The sequence below is a fragment of the Podarcis erhardii genome (genome assembly GCF_964252035.2).
Source record: "Podarcis erhardii genome assembly, chromosome: 14".
Lineage (NCBI taxonomy): Eukaryota > Metazoa > Chordata > Lepidosauria > Squamata > Lacertidae > Podarcis > Podarcis erhardii.
The window spans coordinates 30895403-30913773 of record NC_138503.1 but is presented as its reverse complement, the minus strand read 5'-3'; the positions used below and the strand labels follow the sequence as shown (position 1 = coordinate 30913773).

Here is an 18371-nt window from a genome sequence, read left to right as displayed (position 1 = left end):
GGTGTTGCCTACAGTTTCTGTGTCCATTTATAAACAGAGGGACTGTAAATGAAATTCAACAAGGTGTGTCTCTTCTGAGTGGCTGAACTCTCTAAATTAGAGACTGCACTCAGTTCTGCTCTCCTACCACTAAAAGACTTACAAAAAGCAACACCACATCTTTGCCTACTGCTTCACTTTCAATGAATTAGTATTTTTATGTACACATGCATGCATACATGCCATTGTGGAACTAATTAGCCAGTGTAGAGGTGGAGTAAATCCTATTTGGCTCACACTGTTCCCCCACCCCTGAATGTGCTATTCGAAGGGAGTGATGCCCCTCCCAGTGTGGGGAGCTGTTCTGGTGGTGTACCATTTTAATTAGAAGACCATTTTCCTTACAGTAGCAGAAGTGAGAATAATTTTACTAAGCAGATGACTCCAAAACGATGTTTCCAAAAAAAAGAAAAAGAAAACTGCTTTCCAATTCCAACTCATTTATAACAACTGAAAGTAAATACACAAAGTTTTCCAAAGTTTTCAGCTTGACAGCAGCTGTTTTTTATGGGTGTTACAGAAACCAAAGCAGGGATGGTTAATACAAATAACTATGAAAACCAATGGGGGGGGGGGAGTAAATAACAACACTGGACGAGAGAGAGAGAGAGAGAGAGAGAGAGAGAGAGAGAGAGAGAGAGAGAGAGAGAGAGAGAGAGAAAGAGAAATGGTTAGAGAAATGGTTAGAGAAATGGTTAGAGAGACAGTACGTTTCCTTCTACAGTATAACAGTCCATCAAGGCACAAGGATTTTCTCCACTGCCAGGGCAAAAGGGACTGAGAACCAGCAGTCTCCTCCTGCCAGCACACGTGGAGGTTGAGGGTTGATTTTTTTTTGTTTTTTTGGTTCATATTTTAACAAAGTCTGCAGCATGTCAGAGACGGAACGTCTCTTGTGAGCCATCTCCTTGGTAAGAGCAAAAAAAAGAAAAAAAAAGAAAAAAAGAATTAAGAGGAAGAGTTCAACAGAGGCCTTTAAAAGGTTGTTTCCATTATACATGCATTGCTTTGGATTCTCTTGGAATTGTTCAGCCGTCTCTGTTAACAGCAGCAATTAAGCTTCCGATATACTTTTCGGGGGCAGCCAGACCATCATCATCCCAGCCACAGCTTAGGCACCTTGGTCAAGACACAGGTCATTAAACTTCTTTGGATAGCGGGGTAGGTGTTTCTTTTCTGGAGACACAAAGGGGGAGGTTGTGTCACCACCCCCACCCCCATCTTTCGAGTTCCATAAGCTCCTCACTGTAGAGCCTTGACTGGTGAGGTTCCCGCTGGGGCAGGAGCAGGAGCAGCTGGGGCCCTGGAGTGGTTTCTTTCGTTTATAAAGCGGTGCTTTCGGTATCATGATTGATGTCGAGCACAAGGTGGTTGTGGGAGCTCTGGTTTGGCAAAGCTGACGACTCCGTCGGAAGTTCTGCAGCAGGGAGGCCTCGTGGTGGCTCTTGAATACTGGAATTAGAGTCTGCGTGGGGAAGACATGGGGGGGGGGGAAACACACACACAAAACACCAATGATGAAAGGGCACAGACTTGTGAGCTAGAGACGACAGAAAGTAAGACTAACGTTCCCCAGCCTGGTGCCTTCTGGATGCTTTGGACTGCAACTCCCATCAGCTCCAGCCAGCACAGTCGTTTTGGATTACCGTTCCCATCATCCCAAGCCACCCCCATGGCCATGTTTTAGACTCTGACTCCCGTCAGCCGCAAGGATTGATGGGAGCTGTAGTACAAAACATCCAGAAGATCCCAGGTTGGGGAAGGCTGACCCAGAGAAGAGGTGTTCAGAAGCTTATGGACAGGGCTGTATATGTATAAAACTCCTCCACCCCAACACTGTGCCAAGAGAACACTGGATTCTATGACCCAAAGAAATTGCATTCATTTATTCTTTTAGTTATGGGGAAAAGCAAGGAGTTGGGTCGCTGGTCCCATGGGAACTTTGGATCCAACCTTCCACTCATACTAATCCACATCCTTTTAAATGCGTCTTGCAGCCATAAAGGGTTGAGTCTCATTCTTTGCAGAACAGACCTGAAAAGTGATGAGAGTTTGCCCTGCTTCCAGATCCCGAACTTGTACAGTGTTGTAAGTGTAGGGAAAAAATATACAACCTTATCCCTGGGTTTACCCAAAGGAAGAAAAGCTAATGAAAAGCAGTCTATTGACAACTGCTGGAGGAACTATGTGGACATATATATAATATAAAAAAGTAAAGGTAAAGGACCCCTGGACGGTTAAGTCAAAGGCGACTATGGGGTACAGCACTCATCTCGCTTTTCAGGCCAAGGGAGCCAGTGTTTGTCCACAGACAGCTTTCCGGGTCGTGTGGCCAGCATGACTATACCGCTTCTGGCGCAACGGGACACTGTGACGGAAGCCAGAGTGCATGGAAATGCCGTTTACCTTCCTGCCACAGCAGTACCTATTTACCTACTTGCACTGGTGTGCTTTTGAACTGCTAGGTTGGCAGAAGCTGGGACAGAGCAACAGGAGCTCACCCTGTCGTGCGAATTCAAACCGCCGACCTGATCAGCAAGCCCAAGAGGCTCAGTGGTTTAGACCACAGCATCACTGCAGGACAGTTCAACTATATGGGGCCCAAGGACTGCTAGCTGAGACACCATGAGGGACAGAGACTGCTTTGGGAAGGAAATCTCATTGGAAGGAGCTACCCTGATCCCCAAAGTAGGGATCATTTCCATCTTCTGGACTTGCTCAAATACAAGGGAAAGCTTGCAGAATTACAGAGCAAGTCTGCTAGAATCTGGAAGTGGAGAAGGGTTGGAACAAACATTTTGCTCAGGATTTGCTACACATTGCAACTCAGAACCCGCCCCCCCAAAAGCCCAACAACAACAAAGCAGCAGCAAACACACCATGAAACCCTGTGTGGCACAGAGAAGCAACCTGATGCCAGCAGACACTCCACCCTCCCCCCCACATTGAAAAGCTAGAAGCACACCTGACATCTCGCACATGGAAACAGTGCTTGTTTTCAAGTATGTGCAGGCCCCTGGGACTTGGGTGGCAAGTGCCACTTCTTCCTTTCAAATGCAAAGCCCTGCCTGAAGGCGACAGAGCAGAGCCCTTGCAGATTTCAGATGCTTCCGTGGCTGGTGCAGAATGCAATGCATTTGGCTGTGTCAGGGAAGGCTGAAACCCAGTTCTTCTCCTGCCCTAGTACAATGCCCCCCCCCCCATACTGCCTAACAACAGCCTTACGAGGATGGCTTGGAACAGCACAGGGCCACCTTTCTCAGCTCCACCCAACTGCAGCAGCTTCCGCAGGCACAAACTTCCATGCAAGGAGAAGAGTGGCAGAGTCATGACTTGCCCCCAGGCTGGGCTCAGCTGCTCAACAGCTTCCCATTTACATGTGAGCTTTCAATCTGTACAAGTGGCCCCTTTCCCCCAGCCTATTTCTCTCTCCCCACCCCATGTTCCTGGGCCTTTCGCAATGGAGGGATAGGGAATGATGTTTAATTAATACCAGTTATGGCTCAGCAATTAACGGTGAAGCTGCCAATATCTTCAGTGTTGCATTTGCGGAGCCTTTCAGGTTGTGTCTTGGTTTCAAGTGGAAAAAACACCAACAGATCCCACCCCCACAGTGAGAAACAGAGAAAGGGGAGGGGAGGGCTGGCTTGTAGGTCGGGTGTTGCCATCTATGAGGCTCTGGAGATTTTTGAGGAGTAGGAATTCATTGGGTATTCCAAGTACGGACAGAGCAGACAGAAAAGAAGCTAAATAATGGACAGGGCAGGATCCTGGGATACATCCGGTGAATGTGTTAAAAAGGAGGGGGGGGGGCAAAACAAAGGACCACAAGGGTAGCATCACTTCTTTGACATGCAGGGTTAGTCCTGGGTGCAAGCAAGCTGTGTTAACAGTGACCTGTTAGTAAAGGGACGAAGCTGCGTCCATGATTATGCATTCATAACAATTCTGGCCAATCGAAAGGCCTCCTTACCATTTCCAATCTCAGTTCCTACTGAACAATGCAGGTCAAACATCTAGATTGTTTAATAAAATTCTCAATTAGAATGATTATTATTGGCAAGTTGGCGTTGCAACCTAGAGGGGATTCAACGGGTTATTTGCGCAGCTAAAAAATAGAGCTTCTTATTATTCCCAGCGCCCTTTAAGCTCCAGCACAGGAAGGTGGTCAACATGTTAGAGGGTCTGCTAAAATTAAAAAATAAAAGGATGGGGCATGCGCTATTTCAGCCTGCGACAAAAGGAGAAAGGGAAAAGGGGAGCCTTGCTTTTATCGTCACAATGCTGTTTTGAGATTAAGCATAATTAAGAAGCACCCAACCCAGATTAAAAGTTGGTAGGGAGGTTGGTCAGCTTTGTGGGCAGTGATGCAGCCTGGGCTTCCCAAATGGGGGTAACACATTATTTTTCAGAGGAACTGCTTCGTTAGGTGTCAAGGAGTGGGAGGGCGGCTACTCCTGAGGACAAAGCAGCATCCTCCTCCATATGCACAGAAAGGGACTCGAGCCACAATCTGGGTGCAACAAAGCTCTTCCTAGCATCTACAGAGCTGTGCTGATGCTTTCTAAATGCACAGCTTCTGGGGCAGATTGTGAATAAATCCTGCAGTCTGACGTGCTGGGTTGGGATGAGTAACTCCATGTCAACTGGTCTCAAGAAGAAGTTGGGTGTTTCATGTTGGCAGTCACACTCTTCCAGCAGAGATACAGCAGGCACCCTCCTTTTTGACTTTCCATTATCTCTTGAAGACCTTTTCATGCTGACAGGCTTTTGCAGCTGATGCATTCTTATTTTTGAGTTGCCAGCCACCTCAAAGATTATAGGTATTTTTCATTTTTTGAAATGATGTTCTCTGCTTTAACACTGTAAACCACTCTGGTATTTTATGACATCATGACACAGAAATATTTTTATAAATAAAAGCAAAAAAACCTGGCTTTGCCTATTTGTGAGCCCATCACTGGCTATACGACTACAAAATGTCACAGAGCTTCCCAAACATTCCAATAAGCTAGATCAGTTAGAGGCATGCTGCTTGTCAATGCTGGTGGGGTGAAACGGAATCATTTTGGGTGGTGCAGCTGTCCTGATGGGGAGGTTCGGAGGAGGGGAAGAACGGTATGCTAAAACTACACACACACCCACACAGACAAATGTGGCTACAATACTTCTTGAGTGTGAAAACTCGAGATATGTGTTTGAAATCCGATTTATGCAGAAATTTGAAATATGGTTGACAGTGCAAAATTAATTAAATATTAGCCTGTATTTGCTTCTGTCTATTCAACCATTAAGTATTTTTCTCTTCACATTTCAAGCACACCCCTCTCTCTAGAAACCTGCACATAAAAACTTGCAATTCCAAGAAACGTTTGGTAGCTGTAGCCATAAAACTGCTGATTTAAAGGCATTTCAGGGTTAGCTGATACAAAGCCCCAAATGAGTTTTGCCTGTCTTCTTTTTCACTCCACGTGGGCCTCTTTGATGGACTGCAATTATCCCCACCCGGATTAAACCACGTCTACTGCCGTTTTGGAGCCCTTTGTCTTCTTCTGGGGAAACTCCCTTTTCCCTGCCTTCTTTCCACTTGTGTCCCAGGGGTGGAGACGAGAGCGTTTCTCTCACCCTTCTCCAGCCACATCCAACCCACCACCTCCAGGCAGTTTTTTTATCACAAGGTTCACAGAGACAGAGCTGACACAGTCCTTACCAGTCACGATGCGGGATGCCGTTGAAGGGGGACCAGGAAGAGGACTGTCTCCGGCCAGGTGAGGAGCAGGAGGATGCGGTGGAGGGGGGACGGTGGGACGGTTCCTCGGCTTGGGCACGGGCCTCGGCCTGGGCAACGTGCCCATCTGAGGAGGTGGCGACTGAGCTGGCAGAGCATCCTGGGTGAGGGGCTGAGGAGCCGGGGAGGCGACTGCAGGGTTGTGCTTCTCCAGGGGTGGGGTGTCGGGGGGCGAGGGCGTGTGGGGAGGAGTGGGCGAGGGCTGCTCCAGGCTGGGCTCAGACCCAGGCGGGGAAGAGCTGGGAGTGTTGGCTTTCAGCTGGAGAGGAGGAGTGGCCACTGTCTGCATGGGGGGCTGGGGTGGCGGGTGGCTGGGGGCCTGGATGGGGGAGAGGCTGCTGGAGTACCGTCGGGGGGCAGAGCCCTGGGATGGGACAGGGCTGGGCTGGGGGGCTCCCTGGCTGGGGGGAGAAGGGCTTCTGGTGGGGGGCTTTGGGGAAATAGAGGGCGGTTGAGGGGCGGAGGGGGCACTTTGGTTCCCTGGCTGCCCAGGAGGTGGGTTGGCTGGCTTTGGAGGGGCTGGGGCAGGCTTCTTCACGGCTGCAAGGAAGGCCAGAAAGAATAGTCAGGGGTTAAAACGCCTCTCAGAAGCAGTCTTGGAAACTTCCAACTGGTTCAAAATGCAGAAGTCACATTAGAGTCTAGGGTTGCCTACAAAAGTCATATAACCCCTCTTCAAGTAGTTGCATTTGCTGTCAGTTCCCAACTCAAAGTGCTTACATTAGTGTAAAAAGCCCCAAACAACTTAGGCTTCACGTATCTGAAAGATTGTCTCCTTCCCTACAGACCTTCCTATGTGCTAACATCAGCAGAAGAGACCTCTTGGTAGTTGCACCTTCCTGAGAAGCTCATGGCCTGGGAGACAGCCTTCTCTGTGGTGGCCCCTAAGTTGTGGGACTCCCTCCACAGAGGTGAGCCTGGCTTCCTCACTATACAACTTTCAGCAATCACTTTACCATGGCCTTTTTGCAGGAGATGTGCTTCTTCAGGGCCCTGAATGTAATACGTTTTAACTGTTTTTAATACTGAATTGTAAATGGTTGTAACTTGCCCTGGGACCTGCTGGTGAAGGGCAGGTAATAAATTTAATCCTCCTCCATCACCTCCCCCTCTCCCTTCAGTCAACCTCTTCGTGACCCTGTCCACCATTCCTCACCCTCCACGCTCTCCTAGTGCAAAAGAGATGCTAACTAAACTAAGGCTAACAGAGCATCATCTTCCACGTTTGGTGGGTGCAGAATGACAACAGCAGCCAGCCACCGCCATGTCAAACACGCACTGTGCTTTTCCCCTCAGGGGGTACTCAAAGGTATGCAGTACTGACACCTATTTTTGTTGTTAAAAAGTGTGACACTTACTGTAACAACTTCATGGTGAGTACCGGCACCTATTTTTCTAGAAAAAACAGCACTGGGCACATTCCGTTGCCTCTTAATGCACCCCTGGCCCCAAACAGGAGAGTCAGTGTTGGAATAACTCCCTCTATCCCGCCCCCTCCCACCCACAAGTGATGATACTGTCATGAACAAGAAACAGATGCCCAAGGAAGAGCCTGCAGGAGTCCCAACTTTAAGCTTAGTATGTTGAGACGGCCGCCAACCTATTCCTGGAACGCAGGCATGTTCATTAGACTCCTGAAGGACTAACCTCGCCTGACGGCATGTGGACTGGGCCCCGCAGAGACTTGCGACTGTCCTACGGAGAGCTGGCTGTTGCCAGCGCTGGGCTGTGGGTAGGCCTGAGCAGCACTTCCATGCCCCCCATTCCTCGTGGGCGGAGGAGTCGTGGGGTCCTTTGGTTTTGAACTGCTGGGAAGGGAGAAAAGACTCTGATCAAAGGCTGCTCCTTCAGGGTCAGAGGCAGCATGTTTCTGGAAGACATGGGAGGCGGGCAGCACTCTTGAGCTTGGTCCTGCCGGAGGGTTTCCTACTATGGCATCTGGCTGGCCACTGTGAGAACAGGATGCTGGACTCAATGGGCTATGGGATCCAGCAGGCACTTCCTATGTTCTGCTATTGGGAGGCGTAAGTGGATTCTCTCTAAAGATCCCACTACCCAAGTGTAGTGAAGAGATCCAAGTAGCAGGCTGAGACTTGCCTTGGTGCATAAAATACTGTTCACCTGCTCGAGAGGGCTGGTTGGGGTTAGGACTATAAGTGTGGCAGCCTTCTTCAAGTCTGATTGTGTCCTCTGCCTGCACTGGACTACAATTTGCATCAGCTCTAGGGCACCAAGTTGGGGAAAGGCTATACCAGGCATAGGCAAACTTGGCCCTCCAGATGTTTTGGGACTACAGCTCCCATCATCCTTGAACACTGGTCCTGTTAGCTAATGAGGATGGGAGTTGTAGTCCCAAAACATCTGGAGGGCTGAGTTTGCCTATGCCTGGGCTACACTATAGGGTAGATAAGAAAGTTAAACTGACTTCTGAGTTGCTGGTCCTAACCTACCCCCCCCCCAGCCACCCAAAAACCACACTTGTGTACTTTCCAACACAGACATGCATGGGGGGGGGTTGTTTGGGTAAGGGGCACACTGCTGTTAAGCACTGACAAGGGCAGGGTGAGGTTATTCCAGGGGGTTTATGCTTCACTCCAGGACTATTTGCACATCCAGGAACACACATGGACAAGCAACAGGGAGCATTAGGACAAACTCCTCTTGAAACAGTGTGTAGCTCATGTTGAGCTCCAGTTGACCACCCACGTCAAGTGGGAGAAGAAAGGGCTAAGGGAAAGAGAGGGAGTTGGGCTAGATGACTCAGGCTGAGGAGGCGGCTCATGGCACAGGCCACTTGGGCACCCACACAAAAGACCAGACCTGTGGAGGTTTTAGCTATGGGCAGGAAGGAAGAAGCTGTTTGGCTCTCAAGGCTGGGTGGGAAGGAGAGAGAGGGTGGCTGCTTTCCACAGCTGGGGCCATATGGGTGCGCAGCAGGAGTCGACCTGCACTCTCCAACCCCTGATCTGCCAAAGGAGGGAGGATTTCCCTGCTCCCAGGGGCCAAGCCAGGTGAACATCAACCTGTAAGGGTCCTGCAAAAGTGCAGGTTAGCCTTGCCAGTTAAATCCTTTTGAATGAGGCAAATTACGGGGCACACCTTGACCAAGAAGGAAGAACATGTGAACTGGTCTCTTGCCAGGAGCTTTTTTCAATTCAAAAGGACTTTGCTACTGCCTTGATTTAATTGATCAGCCTTCTCCAACATGAGACCTTTCAGTTGCTTTGAACTACTGCTCCCAGCATCCACTGGGGCTGATGGGAGTTATAGTCCAAAAAGGGTTGGGGAAGGCTGAAACAGACGGAAGTCTCTGCGAAAGTCTTTCGGTCTGAAGTCTTTCCATCTTACCTGCCGTCCTCAGCGCCTTGGCTTTGGGACTGCTCTGCTGGGCCGGGAAGGGGGGCGGACGCAGCACCCAAGGGGGCGGGCTCAGCCCCAGGGCCCTGTGGGTGCTGCTCCGCTGTGGCCTGTGCCAGCGGGCCAGCCTCAGTGGGCGGAAGTGGTGGCTGGAAAGCTGGGGCTGTGTGCTTTCTACTTATAGTGCCACCTCTCCTGGGGTTCGCCTGGAAGTCCATAACCTTGACACCATAGCTACAGAGGAGAGAGAGACAGAAAACACACCATGCGGACTAGTAGCTACACAGAAAAACACCCAGAAAACAAACAAGGGCAGTTCAGCTATGAGGGCTGGACAAGAGACTAGTCCCTGCCGCTCGGCATGCAAAGAAGCAGCAGGGAAAAGCTCTCAAAACTTGTCTGCAGGACACTGTTAAGAGTTAAGAGGCATGCAACACACCTTGGCACAATCAAGCAGGTAGGAAGGGCACAAGAGCAATGAGCAAACATCAAGGCAAGTGGTCATGTGGTCATGTCCACAGGGTAACTATTTGGGTCACAGGAACAGAGGAGCATTTATCCATGCCAGAAGAAGAAGTACCACTTTCTCTCCTGGCACACTAGTGCCTCTTCTTACCAAAAGGATTCTGGCTGCAGTTTTGATCTGAAAGCCTGATGTGCTCAAGCTGCCGCCACCTTTGATTAAGCCAAGGACGCTGCATCTGTACCTCTATTCAGTATTAATTGCAGGGATGGGTGTGTTCTGCAATACCAGGTCAATTCAGAGAAAGGACGGCACAGAATCCAGCTTCCCGAGGAAACAGGAAGCCAGCAGAGCCAGGAATGAAGGTTTTGGAACAGCTGGGCAAACTGCATTATGAATTCCTAGAAGCCCCACTGTGAGGGGACAACTGGGACTGACTATGATCCTCCATGGAAAGGAGGGTGTGCCTAGCAGAATTTTTCCCGCATTCCCACCAAATGCAGGAGGATGCCAAACCAGCCCAAATATGCTGATTCTGCTTCATCTGCAAAATCTAATCATACAGAGCTCCCCCAGCTTTAAAATGATTTTTGTTTTTGTTTTTTTTAAGGACAGAACACACAACCCTGATTAATTTGCACCAACAAAAGCATGGAAAATGGGAGACTTTTACCATAACTTAGCAATGGATAGATGGTGAATGACCGCTAGTCTAGCCACACTGCAGTAAGCCAAAGCATAACTCTTTTTTTAAAAAAAAAGCAAAACAAAACCTCTGCATTTTGAACTATGATGCTCTTCCATTCACAAGGCGAGGGAAGGCCTGTTAGGCTGGAATTTAGTGCCAACATGAATTGAGAAGGCAGTTGGATAGGCAGAGCCTGCCTAGCTTTAGTTCAACTTAAGGCAGCAACAAATTTCCAGGACAGGGGTGGGGAACCTCAGGCCCGAGGGCCAAAAGCAGCCCTGCAGATTTTTCTCCTTGGCCCCCAGACCTCTGCCCAGGCCACACCCCTCACTGGCCCTGCATCACATCCTCCCTCCATGTTTTTGCCTGGCTAGAATGTGTCTGTAAACTCTGATCATTTATTTATTTACTGCATTTATATGCAGCTTAAGGTGGTGTACATGGTTCACCCCTCATGTAATCCTTGCAACAACCCTGTGAGGTAGGTTAGGCTGAGAGGCAGTGACTGGCCCAAAGTCACCTAGTGAGCTTTGTGGCTGAGTAGAGATTTGAACCCTGGTCTCCCAGATCCTAACCATGCCACTTGCATTTATCTAGATAGAAGGGTGTGTGAGAATGTGTGCAGAAACTTGCCTTCGGTAGAAAATGATAAATTGTTAACTGCCCCGCCCACTTCCTCTTCTGGCCCCACCCATCAGTGGCATGTGCTCTACACACACCCAAAAAAGAAGAGAATGTGGTCTTTGGGCTGAAAGATGGATTCCCCACCCCTGCCAGACAGCTGTAGGGAAAGGGGATGAGACTGATGGGATGAAACAAAAGCTATGATGGGTTGTGCAGAGGGGAGAAGCAACAAAAGTGGGTTCTGGGAGTTCTAGCGCCAGGCAACGGATGCTGCTGCCCCACCAAATCAGAAGCCTCTGCCATGAAGCCTTCCTCATACCATGTTACTGTAGGCACTGCGCAATCTGAGAGGAGAGAAATCCCATCTACTGTTGCTCCAATGACTCAGAAGGCAGGCAACAGCGACAGCTTCCCCCACCAACCTTCCATGGCTTGCATCATGCATGGAACACAGGGAGAAGGAAATGCTAGTCTGTTACCTTTGGATCTTCCTCAGGCTGCAGCAACGAGGGGGAAAGGAACCACTAAGGGCTTGTTTGCAACGGCACCGCATTTGCCTCCAGCTGTACTATGGGGCTCCCAGGGGCCCTCTTGACACGACCAGCTGTCTCAGGAGAACAACGCCTTGACTCAGTTCAACTTTAGATAGGTTTGCGCTACAGTGGGTGTCCAGACCTGAATGCATGTAGGCCCTTGGGGCCTCTTTCGGGGTGGTATCAAAATGGCAGGATGGCCTTCAAAAGGGGGGGGGAGACCCACTGGGACCCCTTCTTGCTGCATTAAGGAGTTTGTTAAGAGGCCCGCCTATCTGACTTTCAGGCTTTCAAACTATTAGTGGGTTTCTGCTAATGGGAGTCAATTAGCATCTGTGCTGCTACTGCATTAAATGGAAGTTTGCACTGTGTACTTTTCCCAGGTGCAAACTGGTTAAGTGAGGAGCAAAAAACATGGGAGATTTTTGTCAACTTGCATCCGTTTTCAGAGATCAGCTATCTATACACACAATAAACATGTTCTACGGCAAAGAAATGAAATGAGAAATGCCAAAAGGGACCAAGAAGTTCTGGGCTCTTTGGGGCTTCCTTTGCTGTGATTGCTGCTTTGCAGGGGGTTGGACTAGATGGCCCTTCCAACTCTACAATTCTATGATACTGTGACTCTTGACTTGCCTCTATTTCCTACCCAGCTACTCTTCTGCCTCAGGGAAAGGAGAGTTGGTGGAAGCGGCCCAAATTTCTAATGTATAGGGAAGAGAGGGAGGCTGGTTCAGGCGGATAAACCAGGTGAATGACCTAAGCTGACCTCTCCCCAACAGTGTTGAAGGAACAGGTTAAGCCCCTGGGACGAGAAGGGGGTATGAAAGTCAGAGGGAGATGGGGGGCTGACCTACCCTTCCTTCCTCAGCTGCTCCCCATCCATAACGGCCATGCTGATGGGCCTCTTCCGCTCCAAGGTACCCGAGTCGTAGTCATTCCCTGTGTGCAGGTGATTCGAATTCACCGCAGGCAGTGCCACAAAGGCTCCTGACACATTGAAATCCACCTCTGGAGTACAAAAGAAAGTTTATTCTTTATCTGCCGTGGCCCATCTTCCAAGCAGTTCAGAAAGGCATCTTTTGCCATCTTTTCCCAGGACTTAATTTTAGTTCAAAGCAGATAAATATTATGTAAGCCTCAAAGAAACCCTACAGCTCATACATGCAAGTATTGAGATGAATTCATTCTGCACCTCTTGTCTCATTAAGAAGAGTTGAGACAAAGCGTATGTATACAATAGCTCATCATTCAGCAACCAACTATTTAGAACAGCATCTTAACCTCAGAAAATGGAGAAAATGGGCCATTTACCTTCAGGAAAAAACCAGTTGGCATGCTGGATAATCGGTTCCACGACTGCTACCACATGCACGGATGTTGCTGCTGCCATTTCTGCAAGGGAGCTGTTGAGGGACGCAGGAGCAAATCCACAGTGAGTAGCAAACTTGCCAGAGAAGACCACCTCCTCTGTGCTACCTCCAATAAAATCTGCCCCTTATCATCAGTTTCTTGCTGTAAGAAGCAACCCACCTCTTCTTTCCCCCTCCAATACACATAATCAAATAAATGGAACAGAAATCAGTTGAAAGACTGGTGTGGATTTAACCTGCTGGGATTCATTAGCAGAGAACACCCCTCCCAACTCTGCTTTGGATCCAGAACTGCCTGCAGATGCTCAAGAACTGGCCTCCCCGCTACCCAAATAGATCCCCCAGCTGGGCTGGGTGACCTAATCATGGTTTGTGAGTGTAAGGACATAAGAACCTGCTGGATCAGGTCAATGGCCCTACCTAGTCCAGCATCCTGTTCTCAGTGGCCGGCTTGAGTATCTCACGAAGGACCCAAGACAAGCGCACTCTCCTGTCCTGCAGTTTCCAGGAGCTGGTATTCAGAAGCACTGCAGGTGGCACATATCCCTTGTGGCTTGTAGCCATCAATAGCCCTCTCCTCCATGAATAAGCCTAATCCACTTTTAAAGCCATCTAGGTCAGTAGCCCTCACTGCCTCCTGCGTGAGAGTTCCCTAGTTTACCTCTACATTGTGTGGAGGACTTTCTTTTATCTGATAAAAAACATGTAAACTATGTGAAAAGTAGTGGAAGTGTGAGGAGTGGTCAACCTGCTTACGGCAAATTGCTAATGGTTTTGTGCTTAAAAACTTAAAGTTGCACCAGTGTTTTTTGGGTTTTTTTTTTTAAGTCCCTTGATCACTTACCCTTCATTCTTGGCCCACAGCAGGTTCGGGCCCAGCACGATGGCAATGTTGCTGGGCGTCATCTTGTTAACATCACTGTACTGAGCGAGCTTTGCAAGGAATTTGATTAAGTACCTGCCAGGAATGATTCAGGATTTAAAAGAGCTGGATGTGAAACAAGGCTCAATATGCTGCAGGGATATCCCCACCCCGATTCTAATAAATTCTCAGCTCATTCTCTCTTCTGGGAGAAAGAAAGGGGTGGTTAAAAGTCCCCTGTAGCATCTTGGATCCTGACAACTACTTGGGCAGGAGGACCCAACAAACAGCAGTGTCAAATGAGTTTCGGTGCCCACCCACAGAATTTTGGTGCCTGAGGCAGAGAACACAAACAGAAACCCACTCCACTGCTTAACATGGGACACCATCCATTGGAAACCACTGCCTAGTTGTTACCTCTTCATTTCACTGGGCTGGAGTAACAGAACCTCATGCTAGGTAGTGTTTGTATCTCAGAGTTAAAGCACCTGTTTTGCATGCAGAAGGTCACAGGTTTGATCTCCAAAGAGGGCCAAGACAAGATCCCTGCCTGAAACTCTGCAGAGCTGACAATACTGAGACAGGTGGACCAAGGGTCTAACTCGATATGGCAGCTCCTAAGGTATCCTTCTATGCTCTTGTGTGCATCAAATCTGCCTGCATCCCACTCTGATGTCCTTAACGGCTCCAAAAATATATGGCCTGGCAGCCGTTTCACCCTTGTGATTATAGGAATCGGTTAATACTTTATAACCCCCTTTTCCTTATTAAAAACTCAAAAGCAGTACACCTTGCAAAAGGAAGCATCAACAATGAAGGTCCAGCAAAACAGTTCTCAGGGTTAAAACAAACAAATAACCACATTCTTCTTTCTAGCTGTCGTGCTGGTTTTCTTCAGCTTAAACACAAAAAGGTAGATCTTGGAGAATGGGAGACTGGAATACTCTTAAGACAACCACTCTTTTTGCCTGGTGGGAAATGGTGTGACACATGGTAGAGGACGAAGCACACCCCACACCTGCTTGCTCCCTACCTGAAATTGGCCAGGTTGTGCTTTGGCAATTTCTGACAAATCCTCCACAGGTCCTGAAGTTTCTTGTCCTGGTCTTGTATGCTAGGGAAGGAAATGAGTTCTCTTGAGCCAAGGGCTCTGCAATAATGTGAGGTTCCATTCAAAGAAAAGGAAATGGCGAGAAAGAAATGGAGGAATGGCTCAAAGCAGGCTTCAGAGAGAAGGCCATAATCTGAAAGGAGCTTTTAAGAGCAAAAGCAGCACAAAGGGAGCATCGAGAGAAGATGCATGCTTCAGAAGGCTTTACGGGCCTCAGGAAGCCCATTTCTCCTCCTCGGCTTCCCACACAAACCAGAAAAAGCCCATTTCATGCTCTCCTTACTTTGCAACTTGCGTCCACTCTTCATACAGGGCGTAGGTCATTAATGGCTCTGGCAGCTCCCTCAGGTAAGACTTCAGGGCACCTGGAGCAACAACAAGGCAGGCATGAAGTGGCAGAACAGTGCATCTGGGAAGGCTTGACCTCCCACTCCAGCCTGCGTCAGAACTATTGCTGAAGGTGGCACACCCAACAAAATCAAGGCACAATGGGGACCTTTTCCTATAGCAGCACCAAGCAAGCATAGATTCTGCTGGAAACATCCCTGGGGGAAAACTGTTCTGAAATCTCCAAAGGTGGCAGAAGATCTGGAGGAAGTGACATTTTAAGAAAAGCAGAGTTTTTACATGTGTTGGAAGCTGTCCAGAGTGGCTGGGGAAACCTAGCCAGTTGGGTGGGGTAGAAATAATAATAATAATAATAATAGTAGTAGTAGTAGTAATAAGAATAATAATAATAATAATGATAATAATAATCTTTTTTTAAACTGTATGCAGTTGTGCTTACTTTCCATCTACATGTGCAATCAAGGACAGCTGTAAATTAATTGAAATGTACATCATCTATCAAAAAGGAATGATAATATTTGTTCACTTGTTCATAATCTACTCTGGCTTCAGGTACCGGGTCCGCTGGCAGACCAACTCTGCATCACAAAGATGTATGCAAACATGACATGAAGGCTGGCAACATTAACCCTGCCTGGAGACAATCAGTCAGGTCGTGCATGCATAAGCAGTGACCAGAGGAGGAATGGCCACTGGGAGGAGCACAGAGAAAAGAAATACCATGGTAACGCCTGCATCAACACAACTGGACACTTTTCATCTTCCCCAGCTGCAACAAAACATGTCTCTTCCATATCAGCCTCGACAGCCACAGCAGGCACTGTTAACTCTCCAATGGTTTTACTTCACCCACAAAGGCATATTTCCATTGTCTTCTGAGGCAGACAGATGCCAACTATTTTCACAATCAACTCCCTGTTCAAAAACCTGGGCATAACTGCTAGCCAATACATCCAAACTTCCTTCTTCAGATGAATTCTAAGTTAACACAATTAAAAATATTCAACAATAGCATCAAGGCCACTAGTATGCTATAGTACACATTTATAAATGCAATCACTAATCATAACATTGAATCGTTAACGCTATTTCAGATTAGTCTAAGTTATACTAGTTAATATGTAATCCATATATGTTCCTCACAAACCTAATAAATTCCCAATCATAATAAAAATGTTTCCTCCCGCCTCCATATCATAACTGAATTTACTCTTCAACCTTTGTCATTTTTTCAATGTCCTTAACAAACTACATTTTCAATGTTGAGGCTACTCCCTCCCTCCCCTCTGCATAACAACACAAATTTTAGCACCTGGAGAAAAGCACATTCCTAATTAACAATTATTTTCATGTTCAAGGGAAGGAGAGTTCAATGGCGTGGCAGTGTTCACTACCCAGACCACACACTAGGTGGCACTGCAAGACACTGTCATAAGGCTCCCCTTCTGCCAGCAACCAGATCTGAAGGAGGGCAGCTGGCCAACTGCATTTTTTAAAAATGAAGAAAGCGCACAGATTTAATGTCTTCACCTAGAAACAAAAGACAAGCTCAGATGGTGTAGGTAAAGGGGCTGGGTTTGCAGAAATACCTGGGGAGTTCTTAAAGAATATGAAGCCTGCTTCATCCCCAAGGGAGCCCCACAGAGCACACAGGCTGGCTGCCCCTCCCAGTAGTGGAGAAAGGTGGGGGAGGCCTTCCCCGGGCGCCAGCCTTGAGGGGGGGGGGTGACTTCACTGTGGGCAGTGCCCCCCCCCGGGATGCTCCCTGATGGAGCAGCTAGCTCTGCCTCTGGCCCTTCAATAATAATAATGATAATGATAATGATAATGATAATGATAATGATAATGATAATAGTAACAATTTATTATTTATACCCCACCCATCTGGCTGGGTTTCCCCAGCCATTCTGGGCAGCTTCCAACAAAAATTAAAAATAAATTAAAATGTCACACATTAAAAGCTTCCCTGAGCAGGGCTGCCTTCAGATGTCTTCTAAATGTCAGGTAATTGTTTATCTCTTTGACATCTGATGGGAGGGTGTTCCACAGGGCGGGCGCCACTACCGAGAAGGCCCTCTGCCTGGTTCCCTGTAGCTTTGCTTCTCGCAATGAGGGAACTGCCAGAAGGCCCACGGAGCTGGACCTCAGTGTCCGGGCAGAACGATGGGGGTGGAAACACTCCTTCAGGTATACTGGGTCGAGGCCATCTGCACTTCCGATGTGCACCATACCTTGGCTGAACCAAACCAGCCAGCTGACTGCAGCTGACATTCTGAAGAGCGCCACAACAAGGTTCAACAATTTAGGCTGCCTTAGGCAACCATCTCTACTAGCACTGTCCAGTCTCCAACTGAGGGGCATGCTGGGGGTCTTGTCTCTGAAATCCAAGCATGTTTTGGAGGGGTGTGGCCTGGGGAGAGAGGGTGCGGCCAGCTCAAACCTGACTTCCCATCTGCCTTCACGCAACATTTGACAGGCATACTGGGCAGAGAACGGAAGGGGGATTCGGCCACCTGCTTTTCTGCACCCCCCCAAGCATCCAGGTTCAGCTACTGGCTTGGCTTAAAATGCAACAATGGAAGAAACTAGCCAGCAAGGCAATGTCCAGAGGAGCACAAAATGGGTTCAGTGAGCTGCAAACATCACCCTTTCTCTTCCTAACTATCTATCTATCTACACGCACACTTCCTTACATTGCATCCTGTGATGAATTTTAATTGTAACCTGCCTTGGGGGCCAAGCTTGCCTGAAAAACAGAATATAAAAATAACAGATATAATAAATATAAAATATAGTTTGAATGCCTTTGAAGCCCGCTGGAAAGTCAAGGAGGGGGTGCTACCTTCAACCAAGCCAAGACCTCCCCTTCATTTATTCGAGTGCATTCAGAGTTTAGTGTCAAGTCAAGGATAAGGAGGATGAGCCTGGGAGAAGAGGAGTTTGTTCCTGCAAAGTTCACTGTGACTAAGGACACAATTGTCACTGCCAACTGATAGTGTTGTATTTGCACGATAGGGCAAGCTGATGAAACAAACCTTATTTCTATCTGCATTGAGGCAACTGACTGGATGAAATGTAATCGTTCGTGTTAAATGTTAAATTCATAGAGCTGCAGGTACACAGACAAAGCTGTGGGCTCTGTGGAAGGGTGGGATATACATTTATAAGCGTAAATAAAACAGAGA

General features: G+C 48.1%; 1 protein-coding gene across 5 annotated transcripts in view; it reads right to left on the bottom strand.

Annotated features, from left to right (window-relative positions):
* Positions 1-462: 462 nt before the first annotated feature.
* ARHGAP17 (Rho GTPase activating protein 17) overlaps positions 463-18371 on the bottom strand; it is a 56641-nt gene continuing 38732 nt past the window's right edge. Inside the window, exons 12-21 of one of the 5 annotated variants that reach the window (XM_081840635.1) lie at positions 15122-15203; positions 14761-14841; positions 13710-13823; positions 12807-12898; positions 12350-12503; positions 9176-9418; positions 7475-7635; positions 5750-6367; positions 4013-4055; positions 1367-1504 (exon numbers count right to left, since the gene is read on the bottom strand). In XM_081840635.1, coding sequence (XP_081696761.1) covers positions 4048-4055; positions 5750-6367; positions 7475-7635; positions 9176-9418; positions 12350-12503; positions 12807-12898; positions 13710-13823; positions 14761-14841; positions 15122-15203 — 1553 coding nt within the window. In that variant the 3' untranslated portion in view covers positions 1367-1504; positions 4013-4047. Of the gene's footprint in view, positions 1505-4012; positions 4056-5749; positions 6368-7474; positions 7636-9175; positions 9419-12349; positions 12504-12806; positions 12899-13709; positions 13824-14760; positions 14842-15121; positions 15204-18371 lie in introns of all 5 variants that reach the window. The other 4 variants (XM_081840633.1, XM_081840634.1, XM_081840636.1 and 1 more) reach the window with 4 other exon arrangements.